Source organism: Mauremys reevesii, linkage group 3 (assembly GCF_016161935.1).
Source record: "Mauremys reevesii isolate NIE-2019 linkage group 3, ASM1616193v1, whole genome shotgun sequence".
In the NCBI taxonomy this organism is placed as follows: Eukaryota; Metazoa; Chordata; order Testudines; family Geoemydidae; genus Mauremys; species Mauremys reevesii.
The window spans coordinates 18488782-18509801 of NC_052625.1; the positions used below are offsets into that span (position 1 = coordinate 18488782).

The window sequence follows — 21020 nt, forward strand, 5'->3', positions numbered from 1 at the left end:
GGTTAGCCAGTCTGCTTGCAAAGATGCTGTTCCCTCTCTTTGTTAGGTGGAGCCCATCTCTGCCTAGCACTCCTTCTTCTTCTTGGAACACCATCCCATGGTCAAAGAATCCAAAGCCTTCTCTCCGACACATTTTCCATATCTCTTTTTGATTTGTCCTTAATTTAGGCTTGCTCATATTATTTGTGTGACAGTCTGTACCCCTATGTTCACCCTTTTTACAGGACTATGATCAATTTTGTACAAAGTATGCCTTGTAAGGTATCATTTGAAAACTCATAATTTGCTGATCATTATTGTCCTGGTGAACTATGTGTTGCAACATTGTATGTAAAGTTATAAGACTCTACTGTATGATATTACTAAGGCATATTCCGTGTCTGGAGAGCAGTCACAAACTCTAGAGACAAAAGGCTAGCAACGCCTCAGCCAGGTGTCAACAAAATCGACAAAATCAAATGGACAGTAACCATTCTTTGGCAAGAAAAGATGTGAGGTGAAAACCTACATTATAACAAAGAAAGAGCTAGGGGTTCCCATCCACACATACTTTGTCTCTTGAACCTCAGCTGGAGATGATTCTCAAAGAAAAGAAAGACCTATAAGAAAGAAGAGCAGATGCTCCAATTGATTCCTCATTTTCTCTCTACCCATGGCACCAACAACACTTGACGAACAAAGGAAGCAACATTGGACTGGGGGAGGGATCTTGACTGAGAGACATTCAGCCAGTAAAACTTATAAAACATGTGGTGAAAGAGATTTTTTCTTTGAATTCAATTAACTTGTTAAATTAGGCATTAGTTGCGTCTTATTTTCTTGTAATCAGTTCTGACTTTCATGCCTTGTTACTTGTAGTCACTTAAAATCTATCTTTTGTAGTTAATAAGCTTATTTTACTGTTTTATCTAAACCAGTGTGTTTGGATTGAAGTATTTGGGAAACTCCATTTGGGATAACAGGATTTGTTCATATCATTTTCTATTAATAAAATGACAGACTTTACTTGAGCTTGTATACTCCAGGAGAGAGCTCGGCACTACAAGACATATATTTCTGGGGGAAAGTATGGGACTGGGAATTTGCTGATGTTGCTCTGCAGTGTAATTCGTCAGTGGTTGGCTATAGCACTCACACACTGTAACTGGGAATAATTTATATGTTGGAGGCTGTGTGTGAGCAGACCATGAGTGGTAGCAGTGTAAAAAGCACCCCAGGGTGGAGAACTGAGGGGAAAAAGCTGTTCATCAGTAAAAATTGTACCTTGGGTAATGTCACAACGTGGCGGTGACAAATTCTGTCTTCGTGTTTATGAACTTCATATAGAATCTGTATCTGTACATACTACTAAGACAGTCCTAGCTGCCTGGGTTCTAGCAGCTGGGGTCAGAATTTCTCAATAGTGACTAGTGATTTTTGGCACCCAACTTGAGACACTTTAAAGGGGCCTTATTTTCAGAACATGTTAAAACCAACCCTCTAAGTCAGGCCCTTTACAAAGATGTTTCAGGGTGGGTGCCTAAAATCACTAGTTCCTATACTCAACTTTAAAGTCAAAAGTAAGAGAAGCCAATTAGAGGGCACATGCTCAGAAAAAATATAGATTGTTTCCAAGTTCTTTATTAAAAAGGTCAAAAGTTGTGATTACAATTTACAGACATGACTTAAAAATTATTCACAACGGGTTACAGGAACAACTAATATACCAGAGAGAGAACTTAACCCAGCAGAGACTGAAGGTGGGACAGTATAGTAATTTACCTGCTTTATTTATTGAAAGAAGAAATCTGAATCTACGTTCCCCTTTGCCTCTCAGCTGTAAACATTGGAAATTACATGTTTAGCACCTTAAGCCATGATCCTGCAACACTCATGCACAAGTGTGCACTGATGCACTTTACTTACAACTTAACTGTCCTTTTGCTGTCACATGTGTGAGCATTTGCAGGATCTGGGCCCTTCTTCAGAGATGAGTAATTCTGGCTGATATGAAAGTCTGGAGGTTTTAGTACAGTACTGTGATCACACCTCAAAAAATTCATTTCTTTTGAAAGATTCTACTGGTTTGAGCAATATTCCTAGTGTTAAAAAATTGAGACTCCCACTGGAACTGATTATCTCGATGAACTCAGAGAACATTAGGTGTGACCATTATATTTTGTTAGAGCAGTGTACATGCTCTAAAGATATGTATCAGCAACATCAATAGATGTGCAATTATGCCTTTAAGACCACGGATTTATTGCTTTTCGGTATGTTTTGTTATGCTAATGGTTTTCATGGTATCTCTTGGTTTTTAAAAAATCACTTCAGAAACTGGGGAACAGAGCAAAACAGTGACATTTCACCAAATTTCACAAAAGAGGAAAGCCAGTCACAGCATATTTTACGACATTAACAGAACAGAGAGACTCAGTATGTCCAAGTCTCCCAATATGAAAATGCAACTTCAACAGTGCAGTAGCCCATATCCAAACATCCAGAACTTGCACTTCTGCTGTCTACCATGACAAGACGTAGACAAACTGCACAATGGAGCATGTTTTAGGGACAACACAAATATAAATACAGAAATCATCACTAATATGAAGTTAGATCTGAATTTTACTAATGCAAGGTATTTCACCAAGGGTATTACATCTGGTGATACTGTTTAGCGGGTATTATCCACATCTTGTTGGCATCACAGTGTTTACTTTACTAAGGTGCCTGCAGAATTCCCTTCTGCAAGGATGAAGAATACTGCAGATGCCATTATAAGTTTAAGTACTGTGAGTAGCAAGTGTCAAGGTTTAATGGCACCCACTGTATGTATAATTTAGCATGTTATTTGTACCACGTGGGACAAAGCAACTGTATAGTATGCCTTTGTTAAGGCTTCGTGCTGGTTTAAAGGTAGATTTTTTTTAAAAAAAGGATTGTCCAGCAGTGTCCACTTTGCTCATCTTCAGTGGAACATCTCTTTGTTGATCCACATAAGACTGCGTGTCTCATTGGGTTTGCATTCATACTCGATGCTACCAAAGGCGTTTCCCCATTGGCAATGATTTCGTTTGTGGTAGTCATAGAATTTGACTTGCCAGACTGTCTCAAAAGTGCCGATGTCACTAAACTGCGAAGGACAGGGAATAAAGTTGTTAGTAAGCAGCTCAATTTTTTCCCCTCCTCCTCAATGCAATGTGCCCTCCAACTAAACAGCACGTGTGAAACACTGATGTAAGGGTTATTCCCAAAGTAGCAAAATCAAAGATCTTTCAAGGTTGCCATAGTATCCTTCATGCAATCTTTAGTGCCTAAGCATAATTAGTAGTACAGACAGGGCCTGATTCTCCCCTGCCTTGCCCCTCTGCCACTCATTTATACTTGTGCAAGGCGAGTGAAAATGATACCATTCTGACCAGGTACCATTTTATACCCACTTTCTATAAATGCAAGTAACTGCTGGGGGCAAGGCAGTGGAGAATCAGGCTCATAATGCTTTAAATGAGGATCCTGCAACACCTGGTGAGGCGATGAAAGCAGGTGATTACGCCAAATACATATTGTGTGAAATATATATTGCCAACATATGAGACGTGGTTTTCCAGCACTGTGCAATGTACTGTGCTTGCACTGAGATCTGAGGTTAGTGGGTTACCTGTGTACTTTGATCTGTACACAGAATTAACTGTAATGAACTTCCTCGTTTTTGCTTTGCCTGCAGTCTCGAGTGTTACCTTATTTTTTCATTTGCAGTGCCATTCAATCTGTAGAGTAATGCAAGTTATTACTATGCGAGCTGTTATTATGCTATCTGTAGACTTCCCTTGGCTTCTATTCCACATTTTTATACCAAACAAGAGTGAGAGAGGCTCCCACTTACATTTTGCTATAATCACTGCTCATTGTAATGTGCTATTGAATCATAATTTAGGGACAAATGACAGAAGCTAGGAGATAGCAAAGTATATTCGAGTGGTTGCTTAGGAGATAGCAAAGTATGAATGATTGGGTAAGTTCTAGTACAATGAAAGAGAATTAAGATTTCAAGTTGTATTGGACTTGGCGTTTGTCTATGAACTAACATTACTTTAAACATGTTATTTAGAAATGAATGGGGCTACAGTAATAACAACTTGGAATTCCAACAGTATGAAATATCTCATGTTTTCCCCTCAACCTATTGCAAGACACCAGTATTACAGCAGGTATCAGAGGGGTAGCCGTGTTAGTCTGGATCTGTAAAAGCAGCAAAGAGTCTTGTGGCACCTTATAGACTAACAGACGTTTGGGAGCATGAGCTTTCGTGGGTCAATACCCACTTCGTCAGATGCATGTAGTGGAAATTTCCAGGGGCAGGTATATATAAGCAAGCAAGAAGCAGGCTAGAGATAACGAGGTAGTATAACAGCAGAATATGCTCACATGAGAGGTACAAGGATAGATTGTCATTTTAATTGTACTTGTATAAATGTGGGAGTTACTCCACTTCAACTAAGGTCCTGCAGATTTTCACCAGCACAAATGACCTTGGAGGTTGTCTTTGAACTGTGGGTATGAGGGTTTGTACACGCCAGCTCTAGGCTCAACAGCACATTATATTGGTGTATGTTCTATTTGCAGGAGACAAACCACTGAAGTCAGTACTACTGCAATGGAATAAGTATTACTATGTTTTTATTGTTCCTTTAAAAATATTCCTATTGCTCATTTTAATAATGACTCTTCTCCATGTGACTGTTTTCATTGCAATCATACATTCAGGAGCTGACCTTTGATCATCCACATACTGTATTCACCACTGGAAAGTCATCATGTAAATCCCTTTTCAGAATGACTCTTTCAGCCAGCCTGAAGAAGCAGGAGCGTCAGTGTCTACACCTGACCGATTACAGCTCATTTCCCAGTTGGGCAGTTATTTTACTTCTGCCTTCTGTGCAGTTAGTAAGCTGCCACTGCCTAACCTAAGGGACACATTTATTACCTCACCCACCTTGTCGCTGCGGAAGGGACATCTTTTCAGAAGAACTCTGCACCCAGCAATGCTCATGGATAATTAGAATTTAGTCATGACCATAATGGGAGCTACTGGGTCCTGAGTTCTTTTGACAATCGGACTTCAGTCGTGGGTGTCGCCTTCATATCTGCACCGTTACAGGAAGTCACAGAAAACAGTTCCTGAGACTCTGAAGTTACTGTAGCAGTTCTCTCACACTCTCCCCCGTGGCTGCGTTCATTCTCAAGGAACGGACATGGTTTCAGCTACCCAGTCTGGGGGCCACTTGTAACCCAAAGCAGTAGAGGCTGAGAGTGCTGTGTAAGCACTGTGCTTAGCCCTGGGGAAAAGGACTGCCACCTGCTGCTCAAGGAACCCCACTTACCAACCCAGGAATGGCATTGCTAGTGGAGGGAAGTGTCAGCCATCCTCATCTGAGAGGATAGTTAATCTGATTTAGTGCATTGCACAAGGCCCTACAGGAGTTTGCATGTGTATTTGGGGGAGCAGAGAATGGCGGTGGGGGGGTGTCTGTGAACTTCCTTGGAGAAAAAAAGTCAGTTGTAATACTGTTGATAGGATTAGATTGGCTAGGCCAGGAAATAAGTGATGGGGGTATCGACTTCATAGCAACTGTATAGAAAAGCTGGACTGGAGAGATGTACAGGGAAAAGAAGCCTTCCCCCCAACCCAGACTACAGAGCTACCCCGAATAGTCCCTATGATGTTAATGCAGCCCCACTGTGGGATTCCTGGGGAAGGATAGGATGAGCTGTGGACATTCTGGCCATGCTGTGCCCCAACTCAATCCCTGAGCACAGGCAGCACCATCTAGGTGGCTGAGCAATCTCTACATGGTTCCCCTAAAGTCCCACCAGCCTGCAGAAGAATTACACCAGTTCCACCACCTAGGGAGTCTCCAGGACTGCATGGTTAGTAGTGGTAGCTAAAGGAAACTTAGAATCAGAAGGTCCTTTCCCTCTCTTGCAGGTATGTGCCATAGTTCTTTATGCAATCACCCATCTATGTGCTACAGGGCTCAGTTGTTAGTTATTCCCTCAATCCCTCTGAAGTTGGGCGCAATGAGTTTTTTTTAATGACTATTTGTTATGGGGGGGTTGTTGTAAGCTGACCAGCCCCCTATCAATATTGCATTACATAGCTCCTCTCCCCGTGGTGTCGGAGCACTGTCTGGAACATGGTCCCTGCACTCTGAAACCCTTAGTCACCTTCTAGGTGATTTGAGGACTTGCCCTTCCATACAGGCCAGTCCCATGCATCTTGGAATGCAATGGTAAAGGAACAGAGATCTCTCCTTGGGCATCCAGAAGAGGATACCAGATTCTCTTTTGAAGCTACTTGCTGCCATTACCACCTCCTATTAGAACCATTGCGGCCTCCAGCACGAGCATCCTCAGCCCCTCCCAGGTGTGTGTTAACAAATGACCTCCCATAGACCTTTCCCATGGTGAGGGCATAAGCAGAGCACCCTACAGATCAAAACCTCTGCTCCTCAATGCAACAAGGAAGGGGCTTCTGCGGCACTGGAGCCAACAACTCACCAGGGTTACCGTCATTGTCAAATGGTGCGTGAAGACCTCAGAATCATTCCTTTAGTGCTCTGGTGTGGTGGGGCAGCTGCTCCACCCCCATGTGAGAGGGGGCTAGAGTAGGCCAGAGCGGCTGTGCAGGCTGGCAGCCAATAAGGAAAGGGCTTACTGGGAGCCAATCACAGCTAAGATTGGAGACAGCCAGTCAGGGCTCAGCTTGGCTCTATATAAAGGCTGCCCAGGAGGGCCCCAGACAGTCTCTCTCAGATCTTCAGAGGAGAAGGTCTGTCTCTTGAGTGAGGAGACCAGCACCTGGGACAGCACAGCACAGCACAGCACAGCGCTGGGCAGACTTGGGGGAAGCAGAAGGGAACTCCAGCCCGCTACCTGCCAGGCTGCAGGCCCTGAGGGAAGGGCCCAACCAGTGCAAAGGGGCCGAAAGGGAAGTGGCCCAGGGAGAGAAGGAGGGCAGGAAGGCTGCCACCCAAGGGTCCCTGGGTCAAGACCCAGTGTAGAGGGCAGGCCTGGGTCCCCCCCTTCCATGAACACCCAGCCAGTGGATGTGGTGATAGTGGGCTGCATCAGACCCCTGACACAAGGAGTTAGACTTTGAGGTGTGGTTGACCACTGTGGCTGGGGAGTAGAGAGAGACTGCTGTTAACCCCCCCGCCCCGGAAGGGGGTGAGGATGGACTAGGGAGCACTGCCGGAGGGCAGTGGCCTGAAGAGGATGCCGCCGAGCGGGGAGCAACATGGGTCCACACGCCAACTGAGGGTGAGATGACGGACAGGACACCACCAGCAGTGAGCACCCTGCCAAGGACTGAGCTAATTCCCAGAGCGACCAGCGGGAGGCGCCACAGTGGTGAGTCCCAACCCCGTCACATCTGGCTTCCAGTTCACTTCCTCATTGCTCTGCCAATGAGAGCTTCCCTAATGGATACCCTGCTAAAAATATAGCTGCATGGTAAAATAGCTCACAGGTTTCTAGGTACAAGGCATAATCGAGTGTTCAAGAACCAGAACATCATCTACATAAATAAATGCCTTCCTAGGATCCTGAAGATGCAGAAATAAGATTGCTGATACAAAGGCCTAACTAAACCAAATCCTATTAAATTTTGGGTTGCATTATGCAATTTTGGGTTGCATTAACAGAGACAGAGCATGCAAGTCATGGGAGGTGACAGTACCTCTCTACTCTGCACTGATTAGACCTCATGTGGAGTACGGTGTCAATTTTGGTCACCACTGTATAGAAAGGATGTAGAGAAACTGGAAAGGATGCAGAAGCAAGCAACAAAGATGATGAAAGGGATGGAATGCAAGCCATATGAGCAAAGGCTGGAGGAACTGAGTATGTTTAAAAAAGCGGCGATTAAGGGGGGATGTGATAGTGGTCTTTAAATACGTGAAAGGCTGCCATAAAAAAGATGGAGAAAAGTTGTTCTCTCTTGCCACAGTTGGCAGGACAAGAGGCAATGGGTTCAAATTACAGCACTGCAGATTTAGATTAAATCTCAGGAACAACTTCCGAACAGCAGGACAATGGAACAGACAGCCTAGGGAAGTTTTGGAAGCTCCTTCACTGGAGGTTTTCAAAAAGAGGCTGGGTAGCCATCTGTCTTGGATGGTTTAGACATAACAAATCCTTGGCAGAGGGTTAGACTAGATGATCCTTGCGGTCCTTTCTAATTGTATGGTTCTATGATTCTATGCCAGCTACCAACAATTAACAAGAGTTTATGAAGTCACATAACTGAAATTCGATATATTGTGCTCAAGAAATAACTTCTTGTTACCTGTTCTGAAAAAGGTTATCTTGGCTGATAAATTACTAGGAATTTTCTGGCTTTTACCCATTCTAATGCTATTTTAAGACTAGCTTATGACTTGAGGCCCAGTCCTGCTCTCTTTATTCAAGCAAAGCTGACTGCTTTCAATTAAAGTTTAGCTTGCAGTAAGGACTCTAGGATTAATCCCTTACAAGGTATCTTCCTTTCCTAGGGTGCATCAGAACATGACTTGTCTGCTGTAGAATTGGAAGAGCAGGATAACCATGCACACAGGGATAAAAAAGGGTGGGGGTCGGAAGGCGGGAAAGGAATTAAAGCTGTATACAAGAAAGCCAATTTCTAAAACCTAGACATATAAATTGGGCTCTATATACTGCTTAAGCAGGCAAATGGACACAAACTAGTTTTCAGATTGGACTGTCTAAAGTTAAGTGCCTAAATCTCAAAGATCTACACACCTTAAATCGGCATTTAGTTGCTTAAAACACCTAATTCTGTGTTTAGATACCTATACTGAATACTTAGAAGCCTAAATACAGATTTAAGTATCCACATTTGAAAGACTGAGCTCTTAAGACCAAATCCTGAGAGGTGTTGAATAGCTGCTTACCAATTTCAAATCCCATTGACTTCACAGTACCTCAGCATTTGATTCTAAAGCTGCTGTTTGAACAAATGTTGTTGCTTCATTTCAGTACCAAAAATCAGCCTTCAGAAGCCTGGGCCTCCTATGGGTTTGTTAAAATATGTCCAAAGGAAAAATAAACTACTGGATTTTCAGGGCTCACGGACGTACTGTGGGAGTAAACATTTCATGGCTAGCAGAATGGAGATACTTTATTCGGTGAAGTTTGATTCTTTGAAAGCATCATTTTCTGCACACTCTAAGGGGACACAGCAGAACATGACTGCTACACCTACTGATGGAATTTAATTGACATTGCCTATGTAACTTGTACAGAAAATAATCTTGCATATTAATCTTATATCTTTGAAAAGAAAATACATTCTCAGAATTCCAAAATTATGCTGGGCATTTGCTTTTCATGGGCAAAGTCTCATATTAAACAGGCAGTGGTATGTTGCAGTGATGAATATGGTACAAAGCACTTAAAGGCTAATGAAATTACCCAGGAAAATAAAAATGTATCTACTATTACCTCTCATTATAAGGAGGTATCAAGTTAGGATATAGACCTCTGATAAGTTACACATGTTGTATTTATGTGTAAACTATTTACAGTGGTGGCAGGATTCTTAAATTACTCAATCTTTTTAGTATCTCACACTAGTAAATAAAAAAACTACTTGAAGTCTTAAATTTAAATGGGAATCTACTTAATTTAGTACAGTGCTCTGATAAGTGATTTCTTTGAGTGGGTACCTACATACCACAAATGGAAAGATTTTACTCTTTAGATGACTACATATATCAAGAGTGTCTATATATAAATATAAATTCCTCTGAACAGATTTTCAAGGTAATCACAAATCAATATTTAAAACTCCTTTGAAAACATTTTCAATCATTATTGACATGAATTGACGGGGTGGAACCCCTGCGGATAGGGATTGCCATAGTAATAAGTGCAACAGAAAATGTAGCCTGAGCACACATCAGGATAGCAAGGGCAGAGCTGCAGTGAAGTACAGAGAAGAGCAGAAATTTAACACTCAGCTGGTGTCCATGGAGCTATGGCAACTTATTCCAGCTAAGGTTCTGCCCTCCATCTTTTTAGAGGTAGACAGTGAACACCAAGATGGCTCCACCACACAAACATCTAGAAACCATATAGAACTTTTTCTGAAGAGACCTGTGGAAATCTACTGCTTCTCTGATCTTACATTAAACTGACAATATACCTGCTCCCATCTTCATTATTTCACATTTAATTAACTCTTAGGGGCTCAGTCTTCACATCCATCTGAGCAAGTAGTTGGACATTTTACAGTCCTTTGCAGTTTTCCTTTTAAAACAAAGGTGAACTCAAAAGTCATGTGAAAGGTTTAATAAGCACTCAGCCAGGTTCTTTAGGAGGAAAAGTGTATGGATTTTTATTTACTGCACAAGCACTCCATCGATTCTGAGTTAGCTCAGGCTTCAGGAAACATCTAGTTCACACTGGGTGTGGGAAGAGGCTTAACAAAATCATTAGCATGCTCACTCCCATACTCATTAATGGTAGTAGTAACTCAATATCCTTAAGGAATGAAGTTGGCTTCTGATTTGCAATAGTTTTAACCTGGCAATAGCTTAATAGTCTATCAACTTTGAAGCGTGCTGCTTTACCCCAAATGCAGAAGTGTCAGGATGCCTCAGTGGGATTTTTTTCCTATGCACAATAAAATATTACAGCTAGGAAGCAATGTTGTCGGAGACCTATTGGTTGAATTCTGCTTAGCTGCTTACAACACATGTACCCTTTGCAGCCAGAAGAAGGAGTGCTTTGAAAGATTCAGAAGTGATCTATTCAGACCATTCCAAAGCCATGTATATGGTCTCTGCCCCAAATTCTTCATCTGGAAATTGTTGGTCAGGTGAAAGGCCCCTTTGGGAATGGTGCCTAGCTAGGGAAGGAAGTTATGGAGCATTGTCAGATCCCCATATATGTGTGAACAAGAATATTTAGCAATTAGGCTGGTCAGACCTCAAGGTTTCCCAAAATCTTTAAATGACATCTCTTCGTCCCCTGCCCCCAATTTCTTAGCAAATTTCAGTCTGAGCAAAAAAACCTGAGATGAAGCCTGAAATGGAAGTGTCTACTACCACGTTCCATAACCTGCCATTATAACTGTCAATGATGATTTTCCATTTGCACTACTGGGACTATAAAATGTTAGTATGTGATCACGGCAAACTCTTCATATATGGTCTTTAGAAGTTTAACATGACTGTATTTGGTCTTGAAGCAATTACAACATGCATAATAGCACTCCTTCCCCTAGTCTTTTTATGTTACTGTACCTGGATAATATTGGTGGGGCTGGTAACACCACCTATTATCAAGATTGCCCAACACTTTCCATTATTAGACCCTGTGTTTGTTTAATTGCTCACAACTTTGCCGAACTTTAACAATTGCTTTATAGGAGTGGCAAAATATTTACAAGTCTGTATTTTATATACTAGTAAGATATTACCTGAAATATAAAGCCTCTCAAGGAATACATTATTTTGACTCAAGTTGTTTACATCTAGGCAGCCAGTCCCCACAGCCTTTAGCTATGCAAAATGTAAGGGCAGCAGAACTGGGCCCAGAATAGCAAAATAAAGCCCCCATCCTGCAGTCACATAAGCACATGCTTAATTTTGTTTTTTTGTAGTTCCATTGGCTTCAGAGAGAGAGAGGCCATAAAGTTAAGCCAGTGCGTAAATGTTTTCAGCACTGGCACCTAAGAACCTGAGCGCAAGGCGAGAACCCCATTGACCTCAGTAGGTGGAGGGGCTGGGTCCTCTCTGTGGATGTGAGAATTACTTAGAAGAAGAAAATTGATTTTCCTTAAAAACAAATGAGTATTTGTTATACCAGTGTCCACATGGAACATAGAGGGAAGGTGTGGCATGCTATTTGAAACACGGTTTGTTAAGTTAGGGGGGACTTTGTCTAACTCAGGAGCAGCTCAGTGAATTGAGCAATGCAGGAGGTCGGGTAAGGTCATCCCTCTGCAGTACTTCTCAATGAGACTTGCAGGTTCAATGTTACTGGGGTTGCTGTGGCTAAAGTAATAGTGATTTCAGCGTGTGGTTCTGCTATGGCCTCTTTCACGCTTTGCAAGGATATTATATACACAACATCTTAAAGTCTACACTTTAAATCTCAGTCATTCATTATTTTAGAACAATGAATCCTTTCTATATTTTCCCATTTACCAGCTGCCAGAATCTCACCCTCCCCAGATCTCATTCAGTTCTTGACTCCATTATCTCCCTTGCCTCTGTATGTGCTATAGTGTCCAGCATGTGCTGTCCATGCTCAGAGGGATGGTACCTGTATGTTGACCTGAAGGGGCTGTCTTTGACCACTTTTGGTGTGAGGCACTCCTTCTGTATCGTAGATTCCCGTGTAACAGACGACCTGGGCATCTCTTGATTTCTCTTCCAGGAGGATGTTCACTCCTCCTATACCCATAGTCCTGAAATAGACAGGCCTGAAGCAGTTTGAAACAACCCTTGTCCCCAAAACAATTACAAACACAAACCCTGGACACTTGCTTTATCACCCAATCTGATGAAATCAACATGAAGGTGGAGTGCCCAGACATTGCCCACATACAGTCTGGGAGAAGTGGGGTCACTCATGGGTTTTTACACAGATTATATTCCATGCAGGAAAGCACAGAAATGCTCGTACCCTGCTGTCTCTGCAGAGGCCTGTTTTATGGCATTCTTAATAAGAAAAATAAAAAAATTGTGCTGCTGACTCATTTTGGCTGATGGTGCCTGATTTGGCAGGCTCAGTAGTAACCTGGAGAAGAGACATTGAGTATAATTCAAAGGCGAAGGTTTGACTTATTACAGCTGGGTGTTAGCCATTTGAATGGGCTTTTCAGCATGAGGATCGCTTTTCCTAGATAGCCCTGCTTGTCCAGCCAGAGGCAGCGCCCACCCCCCAGTCCCCAACACACATCCCTTCTTCCTTCCCATCCCTCCCCCATTGGCGAGCCAAAAGATTGCAGAGCTAGTAGAACCGCTTCTCCTTCCAGATCAAACACCGGGAAAAACCCATGAGGGAGAACTGGTGCAAGCCTGGGAGGCTTCTTAATTGAACTGATCTCCAGGAAGCTTCTCCGTGGGGGTGGGGTGGGAATTCTCCTTCCCTATCTAAGGAAGGAAGATGTATCTCTTTGGAAAGAAAACACACACACACACACCCTTTGCAGCGATCCACTGTAATTACACACGCAGGCTTTGCAATGATCCACTAATTACACACACACCCTTTGCAGCGATCCACTGTAATTACACACACACACACACACACACACACACACACACAGGCTTTGCAGTGATCCACTAATTACACACACACACACACCCTTTGCAGCGATCCACTGTAATTATACACACAGGCTTTGCAGTGATCCACTAATTACACACACACACACACACACACACAGAGCCTTTGCAGCGATCCATTGTAATTATACACACACACACCCTTTGCAGAGATCCACTGTAATTACAAAGGCAGGATGCTGAGGTAGCAGCCGGGGACAGAAGTGCCCCACCCAGACACAGGGCCCTCCAAGTAAGGGGTGTGTGTGGGGAGGAACAATGGAAATCCTGCTCTGTCAGCTTGCCAGGAAAAAATATTAGCTTCTAAATATAGCCCGTGGGCAGGGAAGGGAGGCCGGGAGCAGCGACAGACCCGCAGTGCGGTGCACTTACGTGGCATGCACGACCCCCGGCTTCAGCACCACCTCCACCGTGTACTTGGCCCCTGTGAGGAATTTGATGGTCCTGTTCTGGTCGAACCGCTGCCCGTCCACCTTGAAATAGACCGGCCCGTCGTTCGGCTGGATTCTCAGGGAGACGTTGATTTTCACCAGCTTGGGGATCTCGCCCATGGTGTCCCAGCGGGGGCTGCGCGGCTGCCCGGGACTGGAGCGAGGGATGGAGGGAGGGAGAGAGAGAGGAAGAGGAGAAAGCAGGAGGAAGAGGAGGGGCCGCGTCAGACCCGAGCCAGCCCAGCCCTTCCCAAAAGCAGCTGATGAATTTTTCTATGGAGGGGGGGAGCCTCTGCGCTGAGGCTCACCCCCCCCCCTTCTCCCAGCCGGATCCCATTTGCAGCTGGTCACATTTCAGCCCGTTTCCAGGGAATTAAGCCGGCCCTGATTGCACCCGCCGTAATCCACTTTTACTGCGGGAGGGGCCGGCAAGCAGCCGCCGGCGAGGCAGGAGATCGGGAACGGCACGGGGAGGGGGAGTGAAACCAGAGCGGAGCTGGGGAAGCAAAGGGAACTGCTCCGCGCCGGGATTGTTATTCCCTGAAGGCAGAGCGGGCCCCTTCCAGACTGCAAAGCGTGCGAGTAGCTGGTGCTCTTTGTACTACGTCTACACACACAGTCTGCGTGTGCTCAGCTTCCCTAGTGCTGGAAAGGACTCCAGAGAGGATCCAGGCACCATATTAATGACACCCGCGCATCTCCAGCTTCCCTGGAGGACGGTGATTAACCCTGGGAAAACAATCTAGCCCAGACACAACAATACCGGGTCACACACGACAAAGAGAATGGGCAGGGGTGGGGGAGGGGTGAAAGGGACTGGATTAATTCAGAGGAGGTCTTTTTACCCTTCAAAATCGGGCGGGAGCCCTTTTCAAGTGAGGGGAGCTAGTTTAATTGATGAGACTTTTAAATCTAGTTCCACTGCCACATCATTAACTGAGTATTAGGTCTAATACAAACGGCAGTTCCTGACTAATTCCTACCCTGGTGCAGTCAACTGAGCATTGGCTACCTTATCTTATGAATCTCTCATTAGGAGAGGAAAGATTCCAGAGTAGGCATGCAGTGCTTCTGAGCTTACTGCCCGGCTCACCCCCTTACAGTTACATTTCTCATTCACTTGGATGCTGGGGGATCTAGCTGTGTCCAGTCAATAGGTAACGAGTCCCTCTTAAATTATCCGCAGGCAGAAAAGAGAATTCGAATTCTATAATAACAGTTCGGGGCTTGAAAGTGTTTCCAGGCGTGTCTCATCTTACGCTGGGGTTATGTTCCACTGTCAGGGCGTAAAGCGACAATCGCGTATAGTCAAAATGACATCGAGTGGAATGGGGGGCGGAATCGCTCAGACTACAGGTACAGTATTGAAATTGTTATTTTTCTCTCTTTTTTTGTTTTGTTTTTGCCGACTGCACAAAGCTGAATTCGCGCATGTTAAATGTGCTCAAGATGAGTCTCACCTGTGTTTACATGTGTGTGTGTTGGGGGAGGGGACTGTTTGGTCATGATTTGTGCTTGGCATAGTTACTAATCTTGGGGATTCCAAATGAGGCCTACGACTAGGGTAATAGGGGTTTCTACTTTCCAGACTGTTACTCTGTACCCGGCAAAGCAATGTCTAGCTATAGTTCAGTGCTAGCTATAGGGCAGTGGCTCTGGAGGAGGAGCTGGGACCTGCTTTCAGCACCACTGCAGTGGACAGTTACCGGCAGCAGGTCTGCACCTGGGAAGACTTGGCTGATTTTACACAAATTGTGTCCACGCAGCGATTTAGACGTTTTAACCCCTCTGGCTCTGGGCCCTGAAGTCCTAGTCTTTCCTCCACTAAACCTCCCCCTGACTGAGAAGGGATCAGAGACGTCAAGGTTGAGCCTATGAAACAGTTGTTATTTTGTCTCCTTAGACTGGAAACAAGCCAAACCGGGACTGCAAGCAAGACACAAGAAGGGTTTATTTGTGGTGTTGGTGTTTGGATAGCCTCTTTTCCTCTCCAGCTGGGTAACGGGTGTAACTTCAGGTGTTTGACAGAGCCTGCCCCTCTTTTAGAGATGTGACTTTATGTGGCGTTTGCATCACATGTGATGCAGCGTGGGAACAATGCACTCGGTCACCCATTCAGTAATGTAGACTCTGGCTGCAGAAAGCCAGGCCCAGCATCTGCTGCTATCCCCATCCACACTAAGACTTCCAGACCAATTTCCTGTGTGATGTGGATTCATTTCATCTGACCTCCAGGGGAGTGGGGGGTGAGGGGAGCTCATCAGCAGGCAAGCCAGGCAGAACCAAGAACTTCCAGCAGCCATGCAATACATTGTTGCATATGCACTTTTATTGAACGGAGAGATCTGTAGAAGTGTAAGGCTAATCTATAGAAGTGTAAGGATGATCTAAATGTCACAACTCATTCTCTCCAGTAGCAAAATGCAACACTGGAAAGTTTGATGAAGGGAGTAGTGCTGCATGAGGCCCAACTCTTCGTATAGCCAATGGTGCCTCAAGAAGGTGCATTGGTACCATGGCAATTTAGCAGGCCCAGGAGTCACTTGGCAAGGGCGTGACTGTGGTAACCACTGCTTGGTAAGGACATGGCAGGATTGTAGTAGCTAAGCCTGGGCTACAGGGGGTTTGCAGGGGGGTGGGGATGTGGCCTATGTGTTATCTGCACACATTAGGACACCCCACCTTTTCCCAGTCCATAGGGCTCCAGACAAAAAGCACCCACCCTTACCCAATCTGTAGGGCTCAGGGTGTAACTAACCTGGTCAATTTAAGTACCCGCACCCTTTCCCAATCCATACGGCTCTGGGTGTATACTACTTCTGCAGGTCTGCAGGACCTTTTACCAGTGAAAGAGCCTTACACGGTAATATACTCCATAACCTCTATTTATTAACCGTCACCAAAACCAGACTGCACACACTACACATACAGTGCTCACCACTCCCAATAAGACAGATGAACTTTTCTTGATGGCCAGTCAGGATCAGGTCCATCTGGGGGACTCCAGTTTCCACCTGGTGTTATTGGCACAGTGTTGAGGTCTGGCAGCTCTGATCTTTGGGGCTGTGTCCTGGAGTTGGTTCCCAAAGAACTTCCTTTTGGACCCCAGTTTATATAGTGAAATTTGAGTCCTTTTTAGTTATACCTTAACCAATTATTATACTAACATTTTACTAACCAATCCTAACATAGTGTAACAAAATTCTCTAACCAATTATATTCCACTACCCTAATCAACTTACACCTAGAAAAATTAATTATACAGCAGACAAACAATTAAAGAACCAGACAGAGACCATACAGATAAACAATAGGGAAGTGGGGACCATAATGACAAAACAATAAAGAAATGAGGATTTCACAACCACAGCTATTGATAAGTGATTTCTTCACAGACAGAATGCTGTCAAACTAAGTTTTTTCAAACCATCTTAACATCTGTTTCTTTATCTGGTGATAGTGGGTGCCATTTGATGGGTTCTCCTTCTTAACAGCCTGATATTACATTGTTTTAATATAATTTAGATGGAATGTGAGGATGTGACTTCCTGCTTCTCAGCTAATGGCTGCTGCTTGGCAGCTCTTTTAATCTGACTGCAGATGAAGGCCTTAGGCTTTAGGCCTTACAATATGGCTGCAGACAAAGGCCTTATCCTTACCTATGCCCCGCACCTCCCCAGCCCTTCCCCCATGGCGTGGGCTGTGTGTGCAACGAACTGCTGCCAAGTCCCAGGCCCAGCTCATGCATCACTCCCTGCACTAGCCCAGCTAGCAGTGGTGATGGTGGGAGCTTCAGCTCTTGGGTTCACTTGCCACATCTTCACAATAAATAAGGCTATGCTAGTAATAGCTATTCAATTATACAGTGGATGGGGTGGAAATAACTGTTTTGTGGTTTGGGCCTCACCTGTCAAAAAAGCCACCACTGGATTTGGGTGAACGGTGAGAGAACCTTCGACTGACTGTAGTGTGGGAGGCCTCACCCCCAAGCTGTCTGATATGACCAGTGAGTAGCTATTATAAGGGAAAGCCTCCAGTGGTTTGTCTTAGCTCACATTGTTAAAGAGCTGTAGCTAGTTGGGTTTCCAATAAGGCACCATATGACTCTTGCACTGAACTGGAGTACAAGGTCAAGAGAGTCTTTCTGCCTCATACTCCAGCAACCCATCAGAGCAAGCACACCAAGCTAATCAGTCAGAAGGGACCCTTGCTCAAAGCAGAATACAGACAGATGGAAGAAGAGATGCTTGAAGACAAGATGCATGCGTGTGTGGTGGGGTGTAAAAACATCACACTGGAACTGAAGGGGTTAGGGAGTAACTCTGGGCCCAGGTGACCCTGTCCATCCCCACCTGCAGAACACGCTCCAGCTGGAGGTGGAGCTTAAAAGGGAGCCAGACAGCTCACAAGGGCCTGTGGTAGGGCAGGGTGAAGGATCTACCTTAAGTGCTCTGGAAGAAGGATGCTGCAGAAGCCTTTTCCAGGGAGCAGGCACCTGCCTGCTGAGCCCCGAGGGGCTGAAGGTTCAGTTACTCTCTTTTTTGTTACTACTTTGTCTCAAGCTGTAAGATATTGGCAGGGTTGTGAGTGGTAGGAAGAGGGAGAGGGAGGCAGACTTAAGGCACTCCCATGTGCTAGCCATTGTTGCCTCTTACAGGGCCCTAGGCCAGAGCTTGGTGGAGTGGGAAGGCCTGGACGCCCCTACCAACCACCCTTATTATGAAAAGCATGAAAATCCTCACTTCCAGTCTCCCTCTTAGGAAGCTAGGGGAGGAAAAAAACTCTGTAAACTCTGCAACTGGGACTGGACACAGGCAGGGGCCAAAAGACTGACTGAAGTCCCCCCCAGTTGTGAGGGCGTGGGACCCAGTATGATCCCTGGGACTCTGTTACTCCATGGAGGGATAAGGCTAATTGGTGACTTGACCAGAGGATTGAGTCAACACCCACCAAAAGCCAGACCATCACAGGGTATGACAATGGCCAGTGAGAGACATTGGAGGTGGGGAAAGTAGCGACCTAGTGTTCTAACTACTAGGCAATGTTGCCAATGAGCACTGCCCATAACAGCTTGTGTGCCCCTTTCCACACTGTGCATGCTTCAAGAATTTAAGAAATAATTTTGTAATCCAGTACACTCCCAATTCTGCATAAAGGGCCAACTTCTTGTGCCGTTGAGGTCAGTGGCAGAATTCCCATTGACTTCAGTGGCTCCAGGACTTAGCGCCGAATTTCTTTTGGGAAGATGTGTGTATAGATAAGTACTTTAAAATTCTGTTAACACAAGACACATAGGAATTGTCATACCAGCTCAGGCCAATAAACTCTCTAGTGCAATATCCTACTTCCAACAGTGGCCAGTATCAGATGCTTCAGAGAAAGATGCAAGAAACCCTGAAACTAGCAGATGTGCATAATCTGCCTCTATGAAGGTCTCCTCCTAATTGCTAATAGTTAGAGATTGCCTGAAGCAGAAGGTTTTATATCCCTTCCAATTTTTTGTTAGCATTTACTGTTGTGACTCTGAATATTCTTGCATCCATATAATTGTCCAGTCTGTTAAGCAGAGGGTACTGTAGTGGGTTCAAGTGGTTCCTCCTTGTCAGCCTCAGAGGGAGGCCACTCCGCCTCACTATGCCACCTAGTGGCTGACAGCCAATTGACAAAGGATTAGCATGGTATGTGTTAGTAAAGAATCTAGGGCCTTGGCCCTTTGGGGCAGGGCAGGGGCAATTAGCAGTCTTTAGCTCAGGTCCCTGGCTGGGGCAGGTACAAACACAGTCAGGCTATAGCTCTCTGGGCAGGCTGAGCAGTATCAGTCTATAGTGTAGCTCCCTGGCTGGGGCAGACAGCAGACAGTCCATCTGGCCTAAGGTGGGTAGGCTGCCACCCCAGGAGTGAGATCAGCAGCAGGAGGTAGGGAGACCCAGGCCCACCCTACTCCACTGGCTCCCAGCTCAGGGCCCTATCAGTGGCAAGGGGCTCCACCACTAGGTTAGCAGGGCTCCTACCAAAACACGCTGGCTGTGGTTTCAGCAACACAACCAGACCAATGTCTGTTTTCCCTGGTCTACTTCCTTTCCCTACTTGTTCATAGGGTTATGTGGCTCATGGGTCCTCGATTTCCTCGGGGTACGTGGCAGCCAGCAGTCCTGGCAGCTCCTTGGGGTACTCATCTGGTGGCAGTCTCAGTAGCTCCCCTCTCTCGGGGTTGTCCTTCAGGGGTTGGCACTGCTTGGTCCTTGGTCCAGGAGCTGGCAGAAAGGCAGAGGCATCTGACTTCTTCCCTGGTTCTGGCCCAACTGAGCTAGAGGCCCCGCCTCTTATATTTCCTGTTATGCCCCTCTGCTTCCAGTATGTGGGGGGGGGGGAGGCAGTAAGGAGAGGGGCGGATGGGACTAGCCTGGTTCCACCCACCAGGAGGTGGAGAGTGATTCCTCCCTGTCAGCCATGGAGTGAGGCCATTCCACCTCACTACAGTACATTAATGGTATAGCTCATGAGTAACAGCCATGAGAATTTTTCAGCTAATTCACCTATTTTAGCACTAAAATATATCCTCTCTTCCTATTTTTAAGGATTGCCTGCTCACATTCCAGTGCAATGTAGCACCAGTAAGACAAACAGAAGATCAAATAAACTGTGTCCCTTTGTGTGTCTAATTTATTTAGCAAAGTGTTTTTATTGTAGTGTCCTTGGAGAACAAGAAGAAAAGATATTGCTGAACAGATACAATGAAGATCTTACAGTCACATGTGACCACCATACAATACACTTCTGCATCACATAATGTCATGTACAGTTCTAAGTGTGTGTTCTGAGTTTCCATAGAGAAGAGATGACTGGGGCAACTCACACCTCTCAGAGCTTTTCGCCACATTCAGTTGTATTAGCAGCACTGCAGTCAATAAATGACTGTCACAGACAGCAAAAACTCCAACATGGGGAAGTTGTTACATGGTGAAACAATGGCATCTCACAATGGACAGTCAAACAGAGGACTATAGAGCAAGATAAAAAGGGGGAAAGGGTGGTTTATCCTAAGTATAATGTTGTAAGAGGGCACAGATAGACTCACAGACTTTAAGGTCAGAAGGGACCATTATGATCATCTAGTCTGACCTCCTGCACAATGCAGGCCACAGAATCTCACCCATCCACTTCAGTAACAAACCCCTAACCTATGTCTGAGTTATTGAAGTCCTCAAATTGTGGTTTGAAGACCTCAAGCTGCAGAGAATCCACCCGCAAG

At 45.0% G+C, this 21020-nt stretch overlaps 1 protein-coding gene across 2 annotated transcripts; it reads right to left on the reverse strand.

Annotated features, from left to right (window-relative positions):
• Positions 1-1604: 1604 nt before the first annotated feature.
• On the reverse strand, positions 1605-14136 carry CNRIP1 (cannabinoid receptor interacting protein 1). 2 transcript variants are annotated; one of them, XM_039533045.1, is made up of 3 exons: positions 13710-14136; positions 12310-12469; positions 1605-3112 (listed from the first exon to the last, which is right to left on the reverse strand). In XM_039533045.1, the coding sequence occupies exons 1-3, from the start codon at positions 13886-13888 to the stop codon at positions 2948-2950; spliced, it is 504 nt and encodes a 167-aa protein (XP_039388979.1). In that variant the 5' UTR covers positions 13889-14136; the 3' UTR covers positions 1605-2947. The 2 variants fall into 2 exon arrangements, with proteins under 2 accessions (XP_039388979.1, XP_039388980.1); XM_039533046.1 differs by having other exon boundaries at positions 12310-12454; positions 13710-14121.
• Positions 14137-21020: the final 6884 nt, after the last annotated feature.

Bases quoted from the DNA above. Each gene is read 5' to 3' on its own strand.
- CNRIP1 (XM_039533045.1), bottom strand. From the start codon at position 13,888: ATGGGCGAGATCCCCAAGCTGGTGAAAATCAACGTCTCCCTGAGAATC. The intron at 12,470-13,709 runs GTAAGTGCACCG...AAACTGCTTCAG, and splicing joins CCGGGGGTCGTGCATGCCAC to GCCTGTCTATTTCAGGACTA. The intron at 3,113-12,309 runs GTACCATCCCTC...TGTCCTTCGCAG, and splicing joins CCCTTCAGGTCAACATACAG to TTTAGTGACATCGGCACTTT.